Below are 18,897 nucleotides of genomic sequence, written 5' to 3'. Positions count from 1 at the left end.
ATATAACTATTAGACTACGGATTTTTATGCATTTATTATTTATGATATTCAAAGCATAATGCTTTCTAAAAAAATTGTATGACTTTGTCCGAATGGCATCAACAAAAAACAAATTTGTTTGATACAAATTTATTTTGTATTTCTTTTTTTAGTACTATATGTATTTATAAATAGCGTTGTACTGGAGTCGTTAAAAAAAATAAGTCGAAGATACAAATATCTAAAACAACCTTTTTTACTATTTCTACGGTTTATTCTTATCCTCCTATTATAATATTTATTGTTAGAAAAAAATTACTCGGTCTATAAATAGCATAAAGAAGAATAAGTATTGTAGAAATTGACCACTATTAGCGTTGCCATCTCATTCTAGACTGAGTCGATACTGTCGTATGTCACACCAAAATGACAAGAGAATCTCGTCTGTGCTCAGATGACGAACAAACTAGATATTTATATCTATAGATTTTTGATATATTTATTCAGTCATTTGTTTATAATACAATACGCCACGTATGTACATATATACTTGATTAGCAAAGCTTTCATATTCTAAGCTTGCGATGTTTATTATTTCTAGTGTGTTATTTCATTTCTGAAACATTATTACTATCAATATCTTTAAAAACATGTTTCCTTTTGCACGTTTTTTCAGATACGAAGTAATTTGTTCAATGATCAAAAATAAAACGCATGTTACTTTACCGACCATTGGTTAAGAACACGTACGTCCCAAGTACCCAGCAAAGGACCCCCTCCGGTCCCCATTGGATCTTTTACCAGACCCCAAAAGGTTGCGCGTCAGGTGGTCTTTTTCCCTCTTGTTTTCTCCCCCACCATTCAGCGAGAAACATCGTATCGTACTACCTGCAAGACGATTGGTCAGTTCAGAGACAGGTCAAACGGCAACACATCGGTTAGTTAGTGTTTCTGTCACATTCATCTCTACGTTTGGAAGCGTAGTCAAAGTTGTCGTTGAAATCGCGTCTCGAATTTATTCGAGGTCTGTGTACCGAGCCACGTGAACGAAACAAGCGCGCGGTTTCGTGTCTTTGAAAGCGTGTGCGAGTAGCGAGGGACAACCGATCGAGGGAACGGTGAATTCCTGCGTGCTTTTAGCCGCGAGCTTTTCAAACAGTGGAAATTATGCGCCGCGGTGACGCGAGTGTACCGGAGTGTTTTGACACGAGCGTGGTGCGGTGATTTCTGTGAAACGTCGCGTTCGATGAATGAAGAAGACGCTGTTACGTACGGAAAATAACGCGGGAACGAACGTCGAGGTGAGTGCCACTGTTTTTCTACAACGATCCCGCGAATTTGAGGTTAGGTTAGGGCTGTACCGTGACTGTCCCTCATAGATATTACTTTACGGTGGTCTGGAGTATGCTGTGTATTCACCCACGAACAACACGGTCCTTTGAAGGGTTCAGGCATCCGGATCCTCTCGAATCGGGGCCTCAAAAATGGTCCTTTTCACTTCCAAACGATGCGTGCCGGCGCATGTCTCTCTTCCCTCCCTGGCCCCTCTTTCTAGAATGTGAACCTCTCCGGGATCCTGCTGTGTTTCTACTATAGTCCTCTGCAACAGGTAGTGATGGGCTAATATTTCCGCGCGCGCTCTCCCTCGCAGGTTTGTTTCGTTTCTGTTATCGCGAGACTTCGTGTCACGTTTCTTTCTCCTGATAAATATGTATGAAATTTTTCAAGTACTTCAATCGAATACTTTATCGATCTTTTCGTCGTGTCGATATTCTACGTTTGTAAGATGCTTTGGATGTTTGGACGTTCGATCATTCAAAATGTTCTGTGATACATATATATATATATATATATATATCATCTAATAGAAACTTCTTTTCTTGTCCGTTATTTTTCTTCTTGTTTTTCTAGTTCATTTATCGTTTTCACATGTAGATCGAATAAAGTTTGTCGGTCTCTAAACTGAAATTAGATTCATATAGAACTATTCAGTCCATTATTTTGTCATGTAACTTTGCACGTAGGAGAAACTGTATGTTATTATTCGTTATTTTCTAACGTACATACATCAAACAAGTTTTCGTCTACATATACCAGACGTAGATACATATAAGATTCGCGTCAGATTCACATGGATATATTTATTCAAATATTTCGTAATACATCTTTTCGTTTCATACAAATTTCATATCTGTATTCATTATTTCATATCTTCTATAAATCAAATGTCCTAGTTCGTATATCTTGTGACATATTTTTCTGCTCAGTGAGAATGTCATATTATACATGAATATATACATATGTAATATGTATGTAATATTTCGTATTTCATTTGGTCAGTAGTTTTAATATCCCTGTTCGTACAGTTGTATTAAAATCACGTTTACATCAAATTCATATAGCGCCATATTTAATTTTTCATCTAAGGAAGAAATATTTTTAGAAGTTTCGTAATAAGTTCGTTTCTCGTGATTTGTATTTTTCTTTCGGAACAGTTCGGTTGAAACGTTTGTATCGCGTATCCCCAGCGTTTTAAATTATTTCGTGCCTGTCGTTGATGCATATTTGTGCTAGACTTTCGAATAATTTAGACTCGTAGGAAATGTCTAGTGACATCCGTCTGAAACGTGCTCCGTAAATATTAAAAGGGATACCGTTGCACTCATACGTGCTCGATTTTCGGTGTGCAATTTGACCCGCATTACACGTTATGCGCTTTTACGTAACATGGGTAGATTTTGTAATCGAATGCCTATCACGTCGATATTCCACACTTTGAAAAGAATCCGTTTGGGAATAACACGTGTACGTTCGGTCGTGAATAACACGTGTAAATTCGTTTACGTTCGAATTGATTTTACAACGATATTTTCACTGTATTTTATTGATAGTTTACTATCATCTCTTAATGTAACGATATTGTAGTGAAAGTGTAGCGATTATTGCACTTATCATTTTTGAAGCATCCTCTACTTCCTCCTCCAAGCGATATCACGGAAATATACATGAATGAAATGAGATAAGATACACTTGCATCTCTAAAAACCACAGATTAAAGTTGTAGAGTGAAAAGAATAAAAATTTCTTTTATGACGATATGAACCTATTATTACTCTGAAGAATTTGTTATAGAAAAATTTTAATTCAACTGTAACTTTTATTGTTGTATCTCTTGAAAGATTATCCTTAATTTTAAATTATTATTAAAATTTCTTCGCGTTATTACACAATATAAAAATTTTCGTTACTTTTTGTATATACTTATTTGTTCCTTTTTATTGTAGAAATAAATGTTATTTTATTGCATGTACAGCTCCAACTAGCAGAAACCAGCATTGGTAAATTTAGACATCGTATAAATCGCCTAAATATTCAATGCTAATTTTTCTCCCCTATTTGAAATGCAAGAAAATTCCATTCGGAGTTTTACAAGACCTAAATCTTAACGAAAGTGGGTAACTCACGTGCTCGAGCAAGAATATGATCTTTTATTGCGTGTTGCGCGCTTACACTGTGCTGCAGTTATGAATAATTTATAGAATCATTGCAAGTTTGTATTCGAGAATTTACATCCTTGAATTATATGAAAAACAGAAGAAAGCTCTTGTTGGCTCTGTATTTTCACTTTTACTCGCCCTTAAGTATTCTTCAAAGTTTCGTTTGCTACTTAATTTTCAGTCCATACATTCCCTAAAGTTCTTGTTTTACATTTATGTAGGGAGAAAGGGTATTTATGCTGATTACATGGAAATACAGCTTGCACGTACTTTGGTTTTCGTTCGTCAGTAAAGACTCGAGTATAAACTCGACAGGATTTCGTATAGTTATGTGAAAATGTAATAAAATGCTAAGAATTATTTTTTATTGTATAGAACGAGTCGCGTAGAGCCATTTGGTTATACAGTGGCGTGTATAAATTTCTGTTCAGTTAGACTTTCCACCATATATTTTAAAAACGATACATAACAAATTTTTATCAACGTGGTATAACTCATGAACACACCTTGCTTTACTTGAAAAATTGGAAAACCAGGATGTTCAAAAGTTTCCTGTATCGTTTTATTTTATAGTAAATGTCTATACATTACTTACGTGATAATGTAACAGTTTTATTATGACTGGTGTCGTAAATCATTATTAATATTTTGTAGTTATGCGTTTTGCAATGATAAAGTCAGAAAGCTTTTTATTTCATCCTTATTTATGATTTGAAGAATGTTATGATGCTTGAGTGCTTCAGCTTATTTATATAATGTTTCAATTTCATATATATTTAACTGAATTTAAATCCGCGGATTGTATTGACTAATTTGAAACTTTTGCTTTGTTTGAAGATAGCCATTGTCAAACTACGTACTTTTAAAGTATGTTTCATCTGAAATGTGTAGTTTCTGGTTGTTTTTAAAGGCAGAGGAAGAAAATTATTTTTCATTTTTCACTTGTATCTAGTTAAAGAAAATAGACGATATAAGAGATAATATGATAGAGCAGTATGTTAGAATGTTTGTACAAAACGATATATATAATGTTTATATTTATTATAAATCTATTATTTAACTTGTATCGTATTAACTTATAATTCGTAACAAATCGCAGCGACTCTTTATATTTATATCTGTCTCCATCGTGTCTCAATTAAACATAAGCTAAATTCTAGAAATTAATCACAAGTCTTTCAAATATCTTTTGGAGTACGTAGCAAAAGATCTGTCTGGCTGAAGACTTCTGCACGTCACTTACAAACAGTTGCACGCATTTGGGTCGCGTATAAATGATAAAAAAAAAAAGAAACTGTCGGAAATTTAAAAAAAAAATAGATTGCAGTGGACTCATGGAATGTTTTTTTCGAAACGTGGTTGGTCAATGCATCGAACCATAAACACGTCCAATGATATGAAGAAGAATGCAATCATGCTTCTGTGAAATATCGCAAGAAAAGCAAGCAGGAATTTCATGACTATAGATCTTATATACTATATAGACTCATTGCAGAGTGTGAGTGGTAGTGATCGCAGAAACACGGGCAACAGGTTGCCAGTCGAACTTTCAAAGGATCCAGTTTTGATGTAATTAACCGTAGGAGATTGTACTATGCGCGTATAGATCCATTCTGTCTCGTTACGATCTTCCGCAAATTTTACGAGACGATCGTTGATCGTTTGGTTTCATTACGATCTTCCGCAAATTTTACGAGACGATCGTTGATTGTTCGGTTTCATTACGGTCTTCCGCAAATTTTACGAGACGATCATTGTCCCGTTTCGATCGATTTTCAATTGCATGGAAGCGAGGCCTTGAATTACGTGAATGATAGTGTGCTCGTCGCTTGAAATTATTCGGATGTGGAAGATTAGTTTAATCGAGTTGATCATTAGTTAATGGTTGATCATTTTATGGTTTGAAAAGTAGTTTTGTACCATTATTTCTGGTGACCTTAACGGGTATTATGAAGAAGTGAATTATATATAAGTTAGAAAAAAGATACTCATGCTATTTATTGTTAATAAGAAAAGTCAGATTTGTAGTAATTATATAGTATTATTTTGCCAGTGATACAAATTAGTGGAAAATTAATGATTAGAAGTAGCAGTTACTAAGTTCTTGTGAAATTTGCCGACTGTTAATTTCAATTTTGTTAAAAAACTTTGCGTTATTTGCAAACTCGCACGTGGTTTATTATTTATTATATACATTTGCTCTTTATACATGCATCTTTGCTGTTTGTATTAACATCGGAGACCTTTTTATCGATTTAAAAGAATTTTTATTTAATAATAGATTTAATATTAGATTTAGAAATTAAGGAAAAGTTAAAAACGGAACGATGACGAATATGTGATTATAAAGATACATCTACGTAGAATTTAAAGATTTGTTATTTAAAAAAAACTTCAGTTTTCTGTGCATTCACCACTTATACATTTTACTGTTCGCAATGTTTCGAGTCTTATGATTTATAGGAGAGGAAACCATGTTAAATCTAAGAGAATCCAGCTATATCAATGAAAAATTCAACGCAGTACTCGAAGCTAAGCTGAACATTATGATTCACTCGTACATACATTTATTCAGGTTTGATGAAAGAAGGATATTCATTTTGCTTGACAATGGCACCAATGCTCGTGACTTTTACCGGATGTACAAATAGATGATTGACCGTGTCTGGCGTAACACGAACAGTTCCACAACAGAAATTTCTTTCAAATCTGTTTCAAATCTGCTACAGAATGAACAATTTCGATATGCTGTTTCGTTTCGCAGTTACGCGCTGCGATTCGATACGTTCCGGATATTCATACAGCATACTTTAATTTACCTACTGATTGTGCAATGCTAGAAATACTTAAATATTTAAGTGTACCTGAATATACTATAAATGCATAATTTTATAGATTATACTATATTATAGATTAGATTATATTATAGATTATATTTCAAGTATTTAACATTTTGATTGATAGCGTTACACATATGTGACGCTTTAATATCAATTTAGTTTTATTTTATTAGTTTAGTTTTTATTTTAAATGACTGGATATATACATACGTAAATAATGTACTTGATTAAGAAAGGAGGAACAAACATAAGACGATCATTATTTATAATAAGAACATATTTTATTATTAGATATAATGTAAAAACAGGTAAATATAGCGTAGTATAAATATTGAATAGGTAAAAATATAGTAATATAGTGTAAAGATAAAACAGATAAAACTAATCTGTGTTGAACGGTTTGTTCTAATTCACTATAACAAACGTACTTATTCAAGTGCTATGATAGGTACTATACATAATCATTCTCACATTTTGTATAAAAATTATCAATATTAATCTTTGTAAAAATGCCTGCATATGTTTAGTGGTAGATTATTGCACAATAAATGCCCCTTTCTTATTTTCTTATTTCAGACATTTTAAAATCGTAAAACATTCCACAATTGTCTTAGTTCGTGCGTTGTTTAAAATGACAAATACACCAGATTTAAAAAAAAAGGATAAATAAATTTATGTAATTGTAAAGATAAAGATTTACGAGGTCTAAAATTAAGGAATTGCCATACTTCGTTGAAATATAGGGCAACGTTATAATCTTTACAACGTTCACACGTTTCTCCCGTTATCGTTGCATTTCATATATTATTTATTATATTTGTTTAACGAGCTCGAACAGATTATAACTAAATATACATAAACTTTCGAATTTATAGTCAGACAAACGCAGTACTAACGGTATATGGTCACAAATATTGTCACAAATCTCATACTCACTGTTTCCTTGATGGAGGAATTCAGGCGTAAAAGAGTTCAGTCGTTCAGTTTTCAAATAGTCTTATCGGATCACCAAATTCCTACTTTTTTGTTCATCGTGTTATAACGAAATATACAATATTTTCTCTCGAATGATTTAAGTGGAGCATAAAATCTTATACATATACATTATCTACTTAAGTTCTGGCAAGAACGGGTAGTAAATTGTGGATATTATTGATTATTTTGTACAAAAAAGGAATATCCAACTGCCAGTCCTTTTACATACAACGAAGTTGCCATTATTGATTTATATGGTCATAAAATAACATTGATTGAGAATTTAATCTCTATATTGCGGGTCTTAAGAATTTGTCACGCTTTCTCTAAAACTTGCTTACATGTGATACCTGAGTAGATAAGTGTGTTTTTTTCTACCAGCAGAATTCTATAGTACAGTATAGCAGAGTAGAATCTCGATTTATTAGAAGACTACAATTAAAACGGAACGATCGATTTATTTTAATGTATTATGGGTAATTAGACTTGTTTTAAGCTACGAAGTTAAATATTAATATTAATAGTAAGCAGTAGCATAATCAACAAAAAATATATGTTTTCAAAAATTGTAAATTTTTGTGAAATTTAAATCCGTTCTTAATGTATTGTATAATATAGTGAATCCTCGATTATTACGATTATTAAACGATTGATTATTGGGGAATTATTAGTGTCGACATATTATCGATCGATAATCGAATTAACATTGATAAAGAGAAAATTTCAGAATGGTTCTTTCATAAAAAAAATTGAGCATCAAAAATAGAAACTCGGAGAAATTATTGTTTACATCTTCGTTGAAAAGTTTTTCTTCCTGTCTAATATTAACATTTACAAAATAGTTCCAGACAAATATAATCCCTTTCCTTCTTCCAATTCATTATTTACAGTCATATCAATATCTATATTTAGCAGTTTAGTTGGAGAATTACAATACTTTGAAGAGATTGCTTTTCTAGAGATGCCTTTTCGAAAGTTTTAGCAGTTACAACGTTTGATTGAATCTCTTAAAATTATCCTTACTGAAAAGAAAGCAATATAAGAACGAAGACGTAAAAATTTGTACATTCAAACGGCATTTTCTATGAGTAGTTCGGATGATAAAGCTTCTGTAATGTATTGGACTGACAACTAAGTGATTACGGATTTTGTAATTACCACCTAATGACAAAATCCGTAATCACTTAATTGCCAATCCAATATCATTCACGCGTTAGATCCAATTACAAAAGAGAAGAAAGATGTGCTCGGGACGAACCAACGACAAAAAGAAAGTGAGAAGGTTTTCTCTGCCAGCGATCTAGTTAATTAGTATGTCGTGTTTCATGGATCATTTGCATAATTTCCGTAATGACTATGAATGAGGCGTGGGATATCTCTTCGAGTACTCTGTCAACCTTGAAACGTCGATTATTAATATCGCACTTGTTTCCTTCATTTTCATTCTGAAACTGTCAAATCGTGAAAGTTACTTCAACGAGTTATAAGACGTTGAAAACGAAGGAAAGAAAGTTGCAGTTGTTACGACGCGTGCTTTAAAACCGTGTACGTACATACGTACGCATTTTCGTACGCAACTTGAGTAACGACGATATTAAAATTCGCGTATCGAAAGAGAAATCCATTCGGCGCGGTGAACGCTCTTTTGTTGCATAGGAATGGAATGCCTGTTATGTTTCGGTTTAAAGCGAACATTCTGTTGAGAAGTACACTCGAGAATTGAAGTGTGCAATTAGGAAGAGAAACTAATGCACTGAAACAGTTTCTATCAGTTGCGTCTAACGTTTACTGTGGTCTCCGTCGAATTTTTACGTTTACTTACTCAGCCAAGTAGGAACGAATTTAGTCTTATAATTGGGCAATGAGAATTGTTTTAATGGAAGGAGAGAAAGTGACAGGGAAAAAGGAACACATAGTAATAAAGAGTAAGATTGAAAGGTGAAGTTTATCTCTTCAAGCGGACGCAATTAATGTAGGCATTTTCTCTTTAGATTGAAGTATCGCTACGTGTTTTAAATTGCAGTTGTGAAAAATTTCAAAAATTGCGACTTTGATCGTAGAAAATGGCAAATATAAAATATAAAATATTGAGAATATTGAGACACAAAGTGTAATATATAAATATAATTCTATGATCGGGAAGACCAAAGGACATAGGAAAAACGTCAAATGAGACGGGAGAAGGTTTAACAGAACTGAAAGCAATAATAGAGAAGAGAAGGGCAAACGACAGGAAGGATGCACAGCAAGGAGACTAAAGCCCAAAGTTGCAATAGTTTTTAGTCATTAGGGGTTAATTTGTAGTTTCTAGTTTTAGTTTTTAGAGATAGAATAATTAAGGGAGTGCAATAGAATAGAGTGGAAAAGAGGGGAGATAGACATATAAGAAGAGAAATATACATAAGAGATGTAAAACCGAAAGTTCATCCAAAGCCGAAAGACACGGACTAAGGAATAATAAATAAATAATAATAAATAAATAATTCTATGATTGTACGAGAAAGAAATTCTACCTAGCCGTATAAAATAATAATTATGCAGGAAAATTATTATTTTCGTGACATGAAGTTATTTCATCTCGCGCTAACCGAACAACTGACAATTTGCGTAACAAATTATCCTTTGTAACCAACACATACATTATTAAAACGATCAATATTCATTCTTTCGTCAGGTGGAACGTGCTGTTAGAATTTACAATACATGTACTAATTATATCGTTATATGCTTCCTGCTGTGACTCGAGTAATTACTCGAAGACGTGAGACAAATAGAAAAACGATTGATCGGGATCAAAGCATGCGGGAAGCGATCGCGAGAAATCGTCGTCGCTCGTAACGAGGCCATTGCCGGTGTATTTTCTCAGTTATCTAGGAAACGGTTTCGTCCGTTCATGGCAAGTTTTTTTTTCATCTTTCCGTTGCTGCGGTGTGCGCTACATAACAAACTCGACGAGACAACTAAGTTGAGCGCGATCGTTTTACAGAAATCGTTTTCCAGGCTACGGATGGCTCCAGCTATTTTCCGTGTGCGAACGGTAAGCCTGAAATTAAACGTGTTATACCGTAAATATAAATTGCTATGAAAAAGTCGAATAAGCAAGTAGATACATAAATCAGTCGAATAATTCATAATTCTTTATTCGGAATCGATTTCACAAATGACCAACCGGAAAATCATTGTGAAATTAAACTTTGCAAATAGAACAAAAATATATAAGTAGAGTGCAACTTTATTTCCACGGTGAAGCATAATGGATTTATCATTTATGATTGGTCCAGGTCGTATTTCTTACTTCTCAACGTACATGTTCCGGTAAGAAATCGTTTGAGGTTACAGACACGCATTTCCTGTACCTGTCCTATATGTAACACGTTGACCATGGACATGGATAGGTACGTAAAGTGATGTACACACGTGCACGCATTACTGGCCGTCTTGCATAATTGCGAAGCAATACAGTGCGATTTTTCGCACTTGGTCATTTTGCCTTATATCGTACTATGGATTACATTTCGTTTTCTTCCTTCTCGTTGGTTTTTTCTACTAGCGCCAGTGAAACGTTATTGGTGTATCGCGCATGATTTTCAATGTAAATTGATGCTTAGGGAAACGTATGAGCTTTATCGTGTCATTATGCCATGATAGCGTGCATCTTGGAAATGCACGTTGTCCGTTAATGTCCAGGTTTTGTTTTTACCTTTCAAATATACCTACCGTACAAGTATATACTAAACTTTGAATCACTTTTCAGTTTTGAAATATTTTATTAGCAAACGTTTGAAACGTTTTATTAGCGAGGCAAAGAAATATCGTATCGTACATGTATTTTCAAAATGACACGACTTGAACAAGATTTTCAGGGGAAGCGAAAAGTTGTTTGGAATCTTAGAGGAATTATTTATTTAAACGCGTAAGATTAGCGAAAAAGTAGATTCTAGAGGACAATGACCAAATATTATTCTTGTAACTTTTTATTTTCACATTTGAAATTCTTCTTCAACGATCTTGACGTTCCTCTAATTTTAATTCTTCCGACAATTCTTTGAATTATTTCGTATCGTGACACTTTCAAAATAGCATGAGAAATGCGTGCTTTACCTTGCTGTGTTCTTTGGCTCATTTTCGATCGAATCGATATTATCGTTAGGAAATTTCTTAAACTTGAGGAAAATATCAATATTCAAGTATGATTTCGAGTTGTATGCTAATGATTTTTTTTCGATACTAAAATCGCGAGAGCGGAAAAAAAATTTCAGGGAACCATAATTGAAACAAAAATTATAAAGTTCGCGAACGATAACGTTCTTCGCAAAGGAATATACTTCAATTGATTCTTGTAAGAATATAGAGAAAACTAGGGATGGATATCATATTTCAGAATTAACAATTTGTTTTCTCTGGTTACTAAACGTTTAAAGAATTTCTTTGTTGCAACAGGGAAAGGTAAATATCTGTCATTGTTAAAAAAGTAGTATTGTTTCAATGCTCGCATAAATTGTCTGCTCTTTTTGTAATTGGGTTAGTATAACGTGTGACGACCAGGCAACTGTTCCAACTGTAGATACTAAAATACTTGAAAAATAAAAATAAATCGCATATAGGACGTAAAATGAAAAAATATATATAAGTAATATAAATTTGGAATTTTAGCAAAAATTCTGCTTATCTCAATCTATTTAAATCAATACTTTTTTTTTATTTGAGTATTCTAAGACTCGTATGATCCGTCTTCATTACATCTCTATGTTTCTTATTTTTCTTGTCATTATATTTTTTTTCTTTTTTTTTTTTTGTAGTTCTTTCTTTCATATGACAGATGGAAATCAGCAGCCCCAATTTACGTGAAAAAACAATCCGCACTTGTTATTGTTGTCACACTTGCTACAGTACTGTAAGAACGTAAAATATTGATAAAGCTACCGTAGGTATAGTGAAATTGAAAAAGAGAGAAAGAATTATGTTTACTCAAGTGAACATAACTTGCCACTTAACAGTAATAACAAATAATAATAAATTGCCACTCATATATCAAACGACTATAAAGTTATAAGAAGTGTACATATATTTGGTATAAACTATTTGTTTGTCATTTAAAAACTCAATTGTACAAAACACGACGTTCAGCTCATGTGACATCACGAATTATTATAATATTTGGTTGTTTATGTAAAATTGCATTTTCCGATTATTTCATTGAAAATATTTATTTAGTTATAGTTTAGTTTCGTCTTTACCCAACTCACTTTTATCTTAACAATATATTAAAAGTGATGTTTCCAAGTGCATTTCCATAAAGGTAAAAAAGTTACATCGATATGCTGTACACGTTCACGGACGTTACCTCTTTTAGCCACACTCGTCGCTGTTTGCATTCGAATGTAAATTAGTTTGACTAATGCCTCGATGGAACGTCTTGAAACCTTTATCAAAGTCATTCGTGATTTATCGGTCATTCCTTATTTATCTCGTAAAAAGAGGAACAATCATTCTTGACAAATATGTATCGAGATACAGAATTATTACATCTACTGCAAATTAAAAAATGTACAATCGTTGTTTATTATAATAAAATAAACCTTCGATATCGTGATTCAATTAGGTTCATTATTTAAAAACACGACAATTAGTTTAGAATTTAGTATCTATATAATCGATCTTGTATACAGAGAGTAGTTGCAGTAATGAAGTGTAATTTCAGAAGTAGAAAATAAATAGTATACCTTTTTTTTATATCTTTTTACAGCCATAATATATAACAGAAACAAAAATTAATTTTTTATTTAAAATAGAAGCGTCAAATCAATATTCCATCTCTCTTGGCGATAAATATGTTTTCTAATTACGTTTACGTGCAGCTATTTAAACGCAGCGAATGATATTCTTCTTGCATCTAATTATTCTCAGCGTCCAGCTGGTTCTACACATCCGAGAAAACATTGTCGAATGTAATTTTACACTCTCATGCGAGTGCATGCAAGTGCGATCACGAACGCCTATTCGTTAAAATTCAGGACTTAATTATTTAAAGGCGTCGAATTGCCGATCGTAATCCGACAGAACGAAATGAGCGATTAAATTGTTCTGGCGCAAAAACAAGGATTCCGTGAATCTTGTAACCCCGTCTTTCAAATTAAAATACGGCAATTTGTAAGCGTGTAATTATCGGTGTTATCGTTGTTTGATTTTAATTGACTTCTAAAGATGATCTGTAAAAATAAAAGTAGCTGTTTAGGCGACCTTCGCGCGGTGAGCCTTTTCTCCATGGAATAATAATGAGCGAATTTCCTTAATGCATTTGCGTTCACGTCTAGCGCGTCGAGCTATCCGTGCTCTAATTTGCATTAACCGTTGCCTCGGATGCCCGTTAGTAAATCATTAATTTCAATGTCGACTGTGAAACGGTTTCGCCGGAAAATGGAACGTTGCGTTCAACGATGCGAATTTTACGTGGGCTCGTTAATTTGCGCGAAATGAACGCATGGATTAAACGATGTGATCGAGGTATGTAATTGGACCTTGTAATCATTCCTGTTTTTTTCTTTTCTTTTTCTCTTCTTTTTTCAAATATCACGTTTGTTATTTATTATAGTAAGCTGGACGTTTTATCGGCATTAGGTACAATGTTCATTATATGTACTATGTATCATGTTCAGGTATACATTATGTAAGATTCATTATATCTGACGATGTAGAATTCTCATTATGGATTTTAATATTAATAAATCTTATTATTAGGCAGTAAATTCAACTGAAATTTTTAAGCTTTATAGCGCTGCATTTAAGGATTATCGATAGACTTTGCTGCTGGAGAAGCGTATTTAAAATCACACGATCGTGTTTTATATTATCGTGATTGAATGATCACAATTTTGTGCATCAAAGGGTTGATAATTATGCGGTAAGCTACGTGAATGCACGTAATTTGTATCTGACCATAATTGAGACTTCAAGTTGCTTACTGGACACTTATAGTTTCAAAGTCACTCCATGGAGATGATGACGTAATATTGAGCTCATTCTGCTAGAAATTTACATTCGATTTCGGATCGTAGGAATTTATATGAGTCATACATTTCTGAAACGAAATCGCAAGTGACGTATCAATTAAATAGAATAAATTGTTTTTATTGTTTATTTAATTCTTAATGCGTAAATGGCAATATATTGGAGCTGTAAAACGCAGAAGCACTATTTAATTATTCATATTCTTGTAGATAATGTGAGGACAAGGGCTGCCATAAATTTTGCTACGGTCACCGCATCATATATATACTATTTTTATTTTATTATTTATTTCAAAGCTTTTTTACTTCTGAATGATCATAGATTGGACAAAATTAAAGTCTTCTCTTACAAAGTTGGAAAGCTCTTTACAACTTGCTTTCAGTTTCACGCAAATTCCACACTGCTGACAAAGTTAACGAACGAAGTTCACAGGAGAAAAACATGATAAGTATATCTGCATGAATAATCTAATTTTAATGTTACTTTATGTTATAAGGATGATTTTAATATCACGTAAGTGGAAATGAAAATGTGTAACGATTAAGAAAACAATAACATTATTTTCGTGTTATGACAAGCAATTTTTTTAGAATTTTAAAGAGTACGATAAAATACATCTTCGTTAAAATGCATATTGCAAAGCAAAAAAGAAAGATGAAAGACTTTTGCGAGATAAGACTGATAACGCATCGAATATTAAATCTCCTTTATGAAAAATAGGAAGTTTGGTATAATGTATTCTTTTTGTATGGTTCAAACGCGAATAATTTGCAAGATAACACAAAATCATTATAATACGCGATAACGATATTTGTATTTACGTAAAATTTAAACTAACATAGAACAATATAACGGAACCACAATAGCCGCGATCCATAAAAAATATTTCATAAACGAGAAGAACAATATTATCACTCAGGTCATATAACAATATGCACTGGCGTACAGCAGTATGGCATTAACCGGTCAACAATATCTTAATGCACGGAAGCATGATAGCTTATCGAGCGAAAGAATTGCAACGAGGCGAACGAACAAGATACAAACGGAAACTTCTCATACATCGCGTTTCATCGTTGAGATTCGTTTTCTCTGACGACCGTGAGCTCGCGCATAGTCCATAAATTGCAAATTTCTCTGTACTTTCACGTCAACTGCCTAGTTTCGCCTGTACGAGACCGCATTTTCAGGGTCAAAGGACATCACTATGACCTTGATTCTTGGGGCCATCTCGGTCACGAGAGTTTGTTTATAATGGAAAGTATATTAATAGAATTGATATAGTAATCGTGCGACCGTTTTACGGAATCAACTCTTAGTGTCTGAATGCGAGAACGACCGATCTGTGATTAATTGTTACGTACACTTTCTAATTAAGAGTAATTATATTAAGAACTTAATGAAAAGCTAAACTTATTGTGATTCGTTCAATTTTTATACTTCAATTTTGTTCTTTATTTTAACAAACATAGAAGACTTTTAATATTTTAGAGAATTCTTCAGCATAGAAACGGGAGCTTATATTCTATACGTATATCAATATCAAAATTCTTTCATATCGTTAATTTATTAATTTTTTTAAGTAGGGTCTATAGCGCGATTGAGAGAATGCATTTCTTTATGAAATTGTTTGGGAAATTGTTTCATGAAATATCAAACTTTAAAGGATTATAAGATGTACACTGTGCCCTACTGTTCGAAAGTATCAGAAGACTTTTGAATTGCAATTAAAGAATTTGATAAATCCTGTATACGAAGGATTAATAAAACAGAGAGTTTCTTTTCAACGATTTTGATTCTCCTCGTGATCCTTTCTTACCTCTGTTCCGTGCTCTATGAATTTTATATTGTAAGACGCTTCCGCCAGGAAACCAGGCCAAATCTTACACGATTTATCATCCCATGCTTTTATAAATTATCAATCTTTTTATACTTACTGCCTATTTAGTCTTTCTCGTTACGGAGGGCGATTAAGTTACTAAAGAAACACCAGTCGTATATTCTTTCTTGTCTCTATAAACGATACGGTTTTTTATTATGTTTTAATTGGTTCATGTTAAGCTGATTATCTTCTCCTTTACGTCCTACAATTTTCGTTCTTTTTTCAAGCCTTTGAACCCTTCTTTCATACCCTTGATATATCGTCGACACGAGAAACTCGTAACGAAGCAAACAGTTAACATTGACCCAGATCATCGTGCTTTTTTGTTTCTCCCCGTAATGCTTTGCACATGATTAATCGACGGGGCAGTAGTATATCGTTTATCGCGTTAAAGTTCAGAAAAGGTAACTTCTTTCACGTGCTATGTAGCTTGGAAGTTTGTTCGCAGGAGGATTGCATCAGGTGTACGCTTATAGTGACGGGGCACATTTTGCAACCTCCTGTCGAGTCTTCTTCAATCGAGCAAAAAGTCAATAGCGTCGACGTATTATGTCTATATTCTTATTTATGAAGCGATTTTTAGAGATAGCGGAAAAAATAGTCGGCCACGTCTCATGCCGTGAAATTACTGTTCATCGATGACATTTATTTTAAACCATTGCAGTTTTTGTCACAGGTAATCCACCGTCAGAATTTGCAAAATTATTAATAATATTAGGCATAATATTAGGCATATCGGTAAAGTAACTGAAGCTGTCAAAATAGAATTCTCAATTTTTTATGTCTTTAATCCTTTGAGTACTTGGTTCATACAGGCAACATGAATGATGTACGAGCGTTTAATGCTTGCAGTGGCGAGTATATAAATAACAATATTCTGTTTTCGTAACTCGTGTGAAATAAGTAATGTTTATTTTTACATTAATATTATTATATCGAAGGAAAGAGGGAGAATGAAATACTTGCAAGATTCTAACAGATATTCGAAGATATATATATGTATACCGTTTATTTATAATGATGCTATAATATAATATACTTTTTAAATATATGTTACACATATGTGGATACACATAAAAGAGTAGATGAAAACAAAATCATCAAAGAAACAGGTTATTGTATAAACAATAATGTAGACGTATACACAATTAATTTTTAACTGTATCATGAAAGAAATAATTACTTTCATGATATATTTTCAAAAAGTTTAAATCATTGGAATAATTCTTTTTTCTGTCATATATTATTATTTTAATAAGTACTAAAAGGGTTACTAAACATATATAACATGTAGATATGTTGTAAACATTAGTATATCTTTGAATGCATCAACTCAAAACTGACGCTTATTTGATATCGAAGATTTGAAGTATACATAGCTTGATGTCGTTCAATTAGCAAAATTGAAATTTTCAAGCGCAAGCTGTGTTCTTTTGAAAGAAATATCTCTAACTTTACGAGCATTACAGCTAACTTCGTTAACCATACTATATGATATAATTATCAGAATTGAAATCTCCTTGAAATCTTTTTAATGAATTATCTTCTCTCTGCATTTTTTCTTTTTTTTTTTTTAACGCTGGTATTCGGTACGAGCGTGTCATTGAACCTAATTGCAATACTAGCGAAACTTGGTATATTTTTTCCGAAAGATCACAGTTGATATTCGAAAGCCAGAACTTTAACAACCAAGTTTTTTCCACTATTGATTCGCATGAACAGAATTTATAACTCTACTACATGCCTCTCAAATTTATCTACGCTTCAACATTATAGGACTTCAAGGCCATTTGAACGTTTCATCGCAAGACGCTTCGTCTTCCAAGCTCAAGGGACAGTATTCATCAGCAGTGACCCTGTCCAAATCCCCTATATCCGCTCTAGGTTTGAACGGTAGCTCGGAAACCAAAATACCTTCTAGTGGTTCTTTTTCATCTGCGTCCTCCTCGAACTCCCAAAAATCATCATTGGAAACATGATTGCTGATGACCGACTTAAAATCCTTCTCACTGAACGTGATCGTCTTCACGTTTCGTCTTTTGGGTAATTGCTTCTCGCGTAAAATGTCCCTAGACATGGCCGGTTTCCTGTCGTATCTGATTCTCTTAACCGTGCTCTTAGACACTTGGGAGACTGATCGATGACGATCGTCGTTCTCGTGACGTTCGAGGTCACGGTCGTCGTGATTAATAGGTTGTCGAGAATCCTGTTCATTCTCGGTCGACTTCCTTCTTTTCAGCTCCGATTCCGCGACAGTTCCCAGGAATGCATTTTTATCGGTAGATCCCCCTGCGGCGGCCTCGTTTTCACTGGTGCCACCTGTCACCTGTGGCTCCCCATTCGTTTCCACGGAATCATTTTCTGCAGCTTCGACCGCACGCGCAATCGTTTCGACAGCTTCGAGAATCTCCCGCGATGGCTCCACCGTCGGATCGGGGTGTGGCGTGGTAACCGCGGAATTGGTCTTATCGACCGAGTCAGCTTGTATGTCGGACCTCATTCGCGGATTCTTTCGATACTCTTCCTCCAAGTAGCTGCGGAACTGATCTCTGAAGTAACTGTCGATCATTTTCCACACGCTGGTGCTGTACCAGGTGAGTATACCAATGAGAAACACGCCGCGAAAGATCAATCCCAGCATGATCACACCCGAGTGTTATTTATTGCTAAATATTGCTGGAGGTAAATCAAACGAATAATAAGAATGCGCGTAATT

At 33.6% G+C, this 18,897-nt stretch overlaps 2 protein-coding genes across 2 annotated transcripts in view; one reads left to right on the top strand and one right to left on the bottom strand.

Moving 5' to 3' along the window:
* The first annotated feature begins 878 nt into the window (after positions 1-878).
* The window catches only part of LOC126913986 (uncharacterized), a 215,228-nt gene continuing 197,209 nt past the window's right edge, over positions 879-18,897 (top strand). Inside the window, exon 1 of the transcript XR_007709533.1 lies at positions 879-1,280. The gene's annotated coding sequence lies outside the window, so the exon portion shown is untranslated. The remainder of the gene's footprint in view (positions 1,281-18,897) is intronic.
* On the bottom strand, positions 17,765-18,822 carry LOC126914072 (uncharacterized). Its single transcript, XM_050717550.1, has one exon. The coding sequence runs from the start codon at positions 18,820-18,822 to the stop codon at positions 17,962-17,964; it is 861 nt and encodes a 286-aa protein (XP_050573507.1). The 3' UTR covers positions 17,765-17,961.

The sequence above is a fragment of the Bombus affinis genome, chromosome 3, assembly GCF_024516045.1.
Source record: "Bombus affinis isolate iyBomAffi1 chromosome 3, iyBomAffi1.2, whole genome shotgun sequence".
Taxonomy (NCBI): domain Eukaryota; kingdom Metazoa; phylum Arthropoda; class Insecta; order Hymenoptera; family Apidae; genus Bombus; species Bombus affinis.
Note: the sequence above shows the minus strand (reverse complement) of the source record. Positions and strands in the feature narration are given on the sequence as shown.

Bases quoted from the DNA above. Each gene is read 5' to 3' on its own strand.
- LOC126914072 (XM_050717550.1), bottom strand. From the start codon at position 18,822: ATGCTGGGATTGATCTTTCGCGGCGTGTTTCTCATTGGTATACTCACC.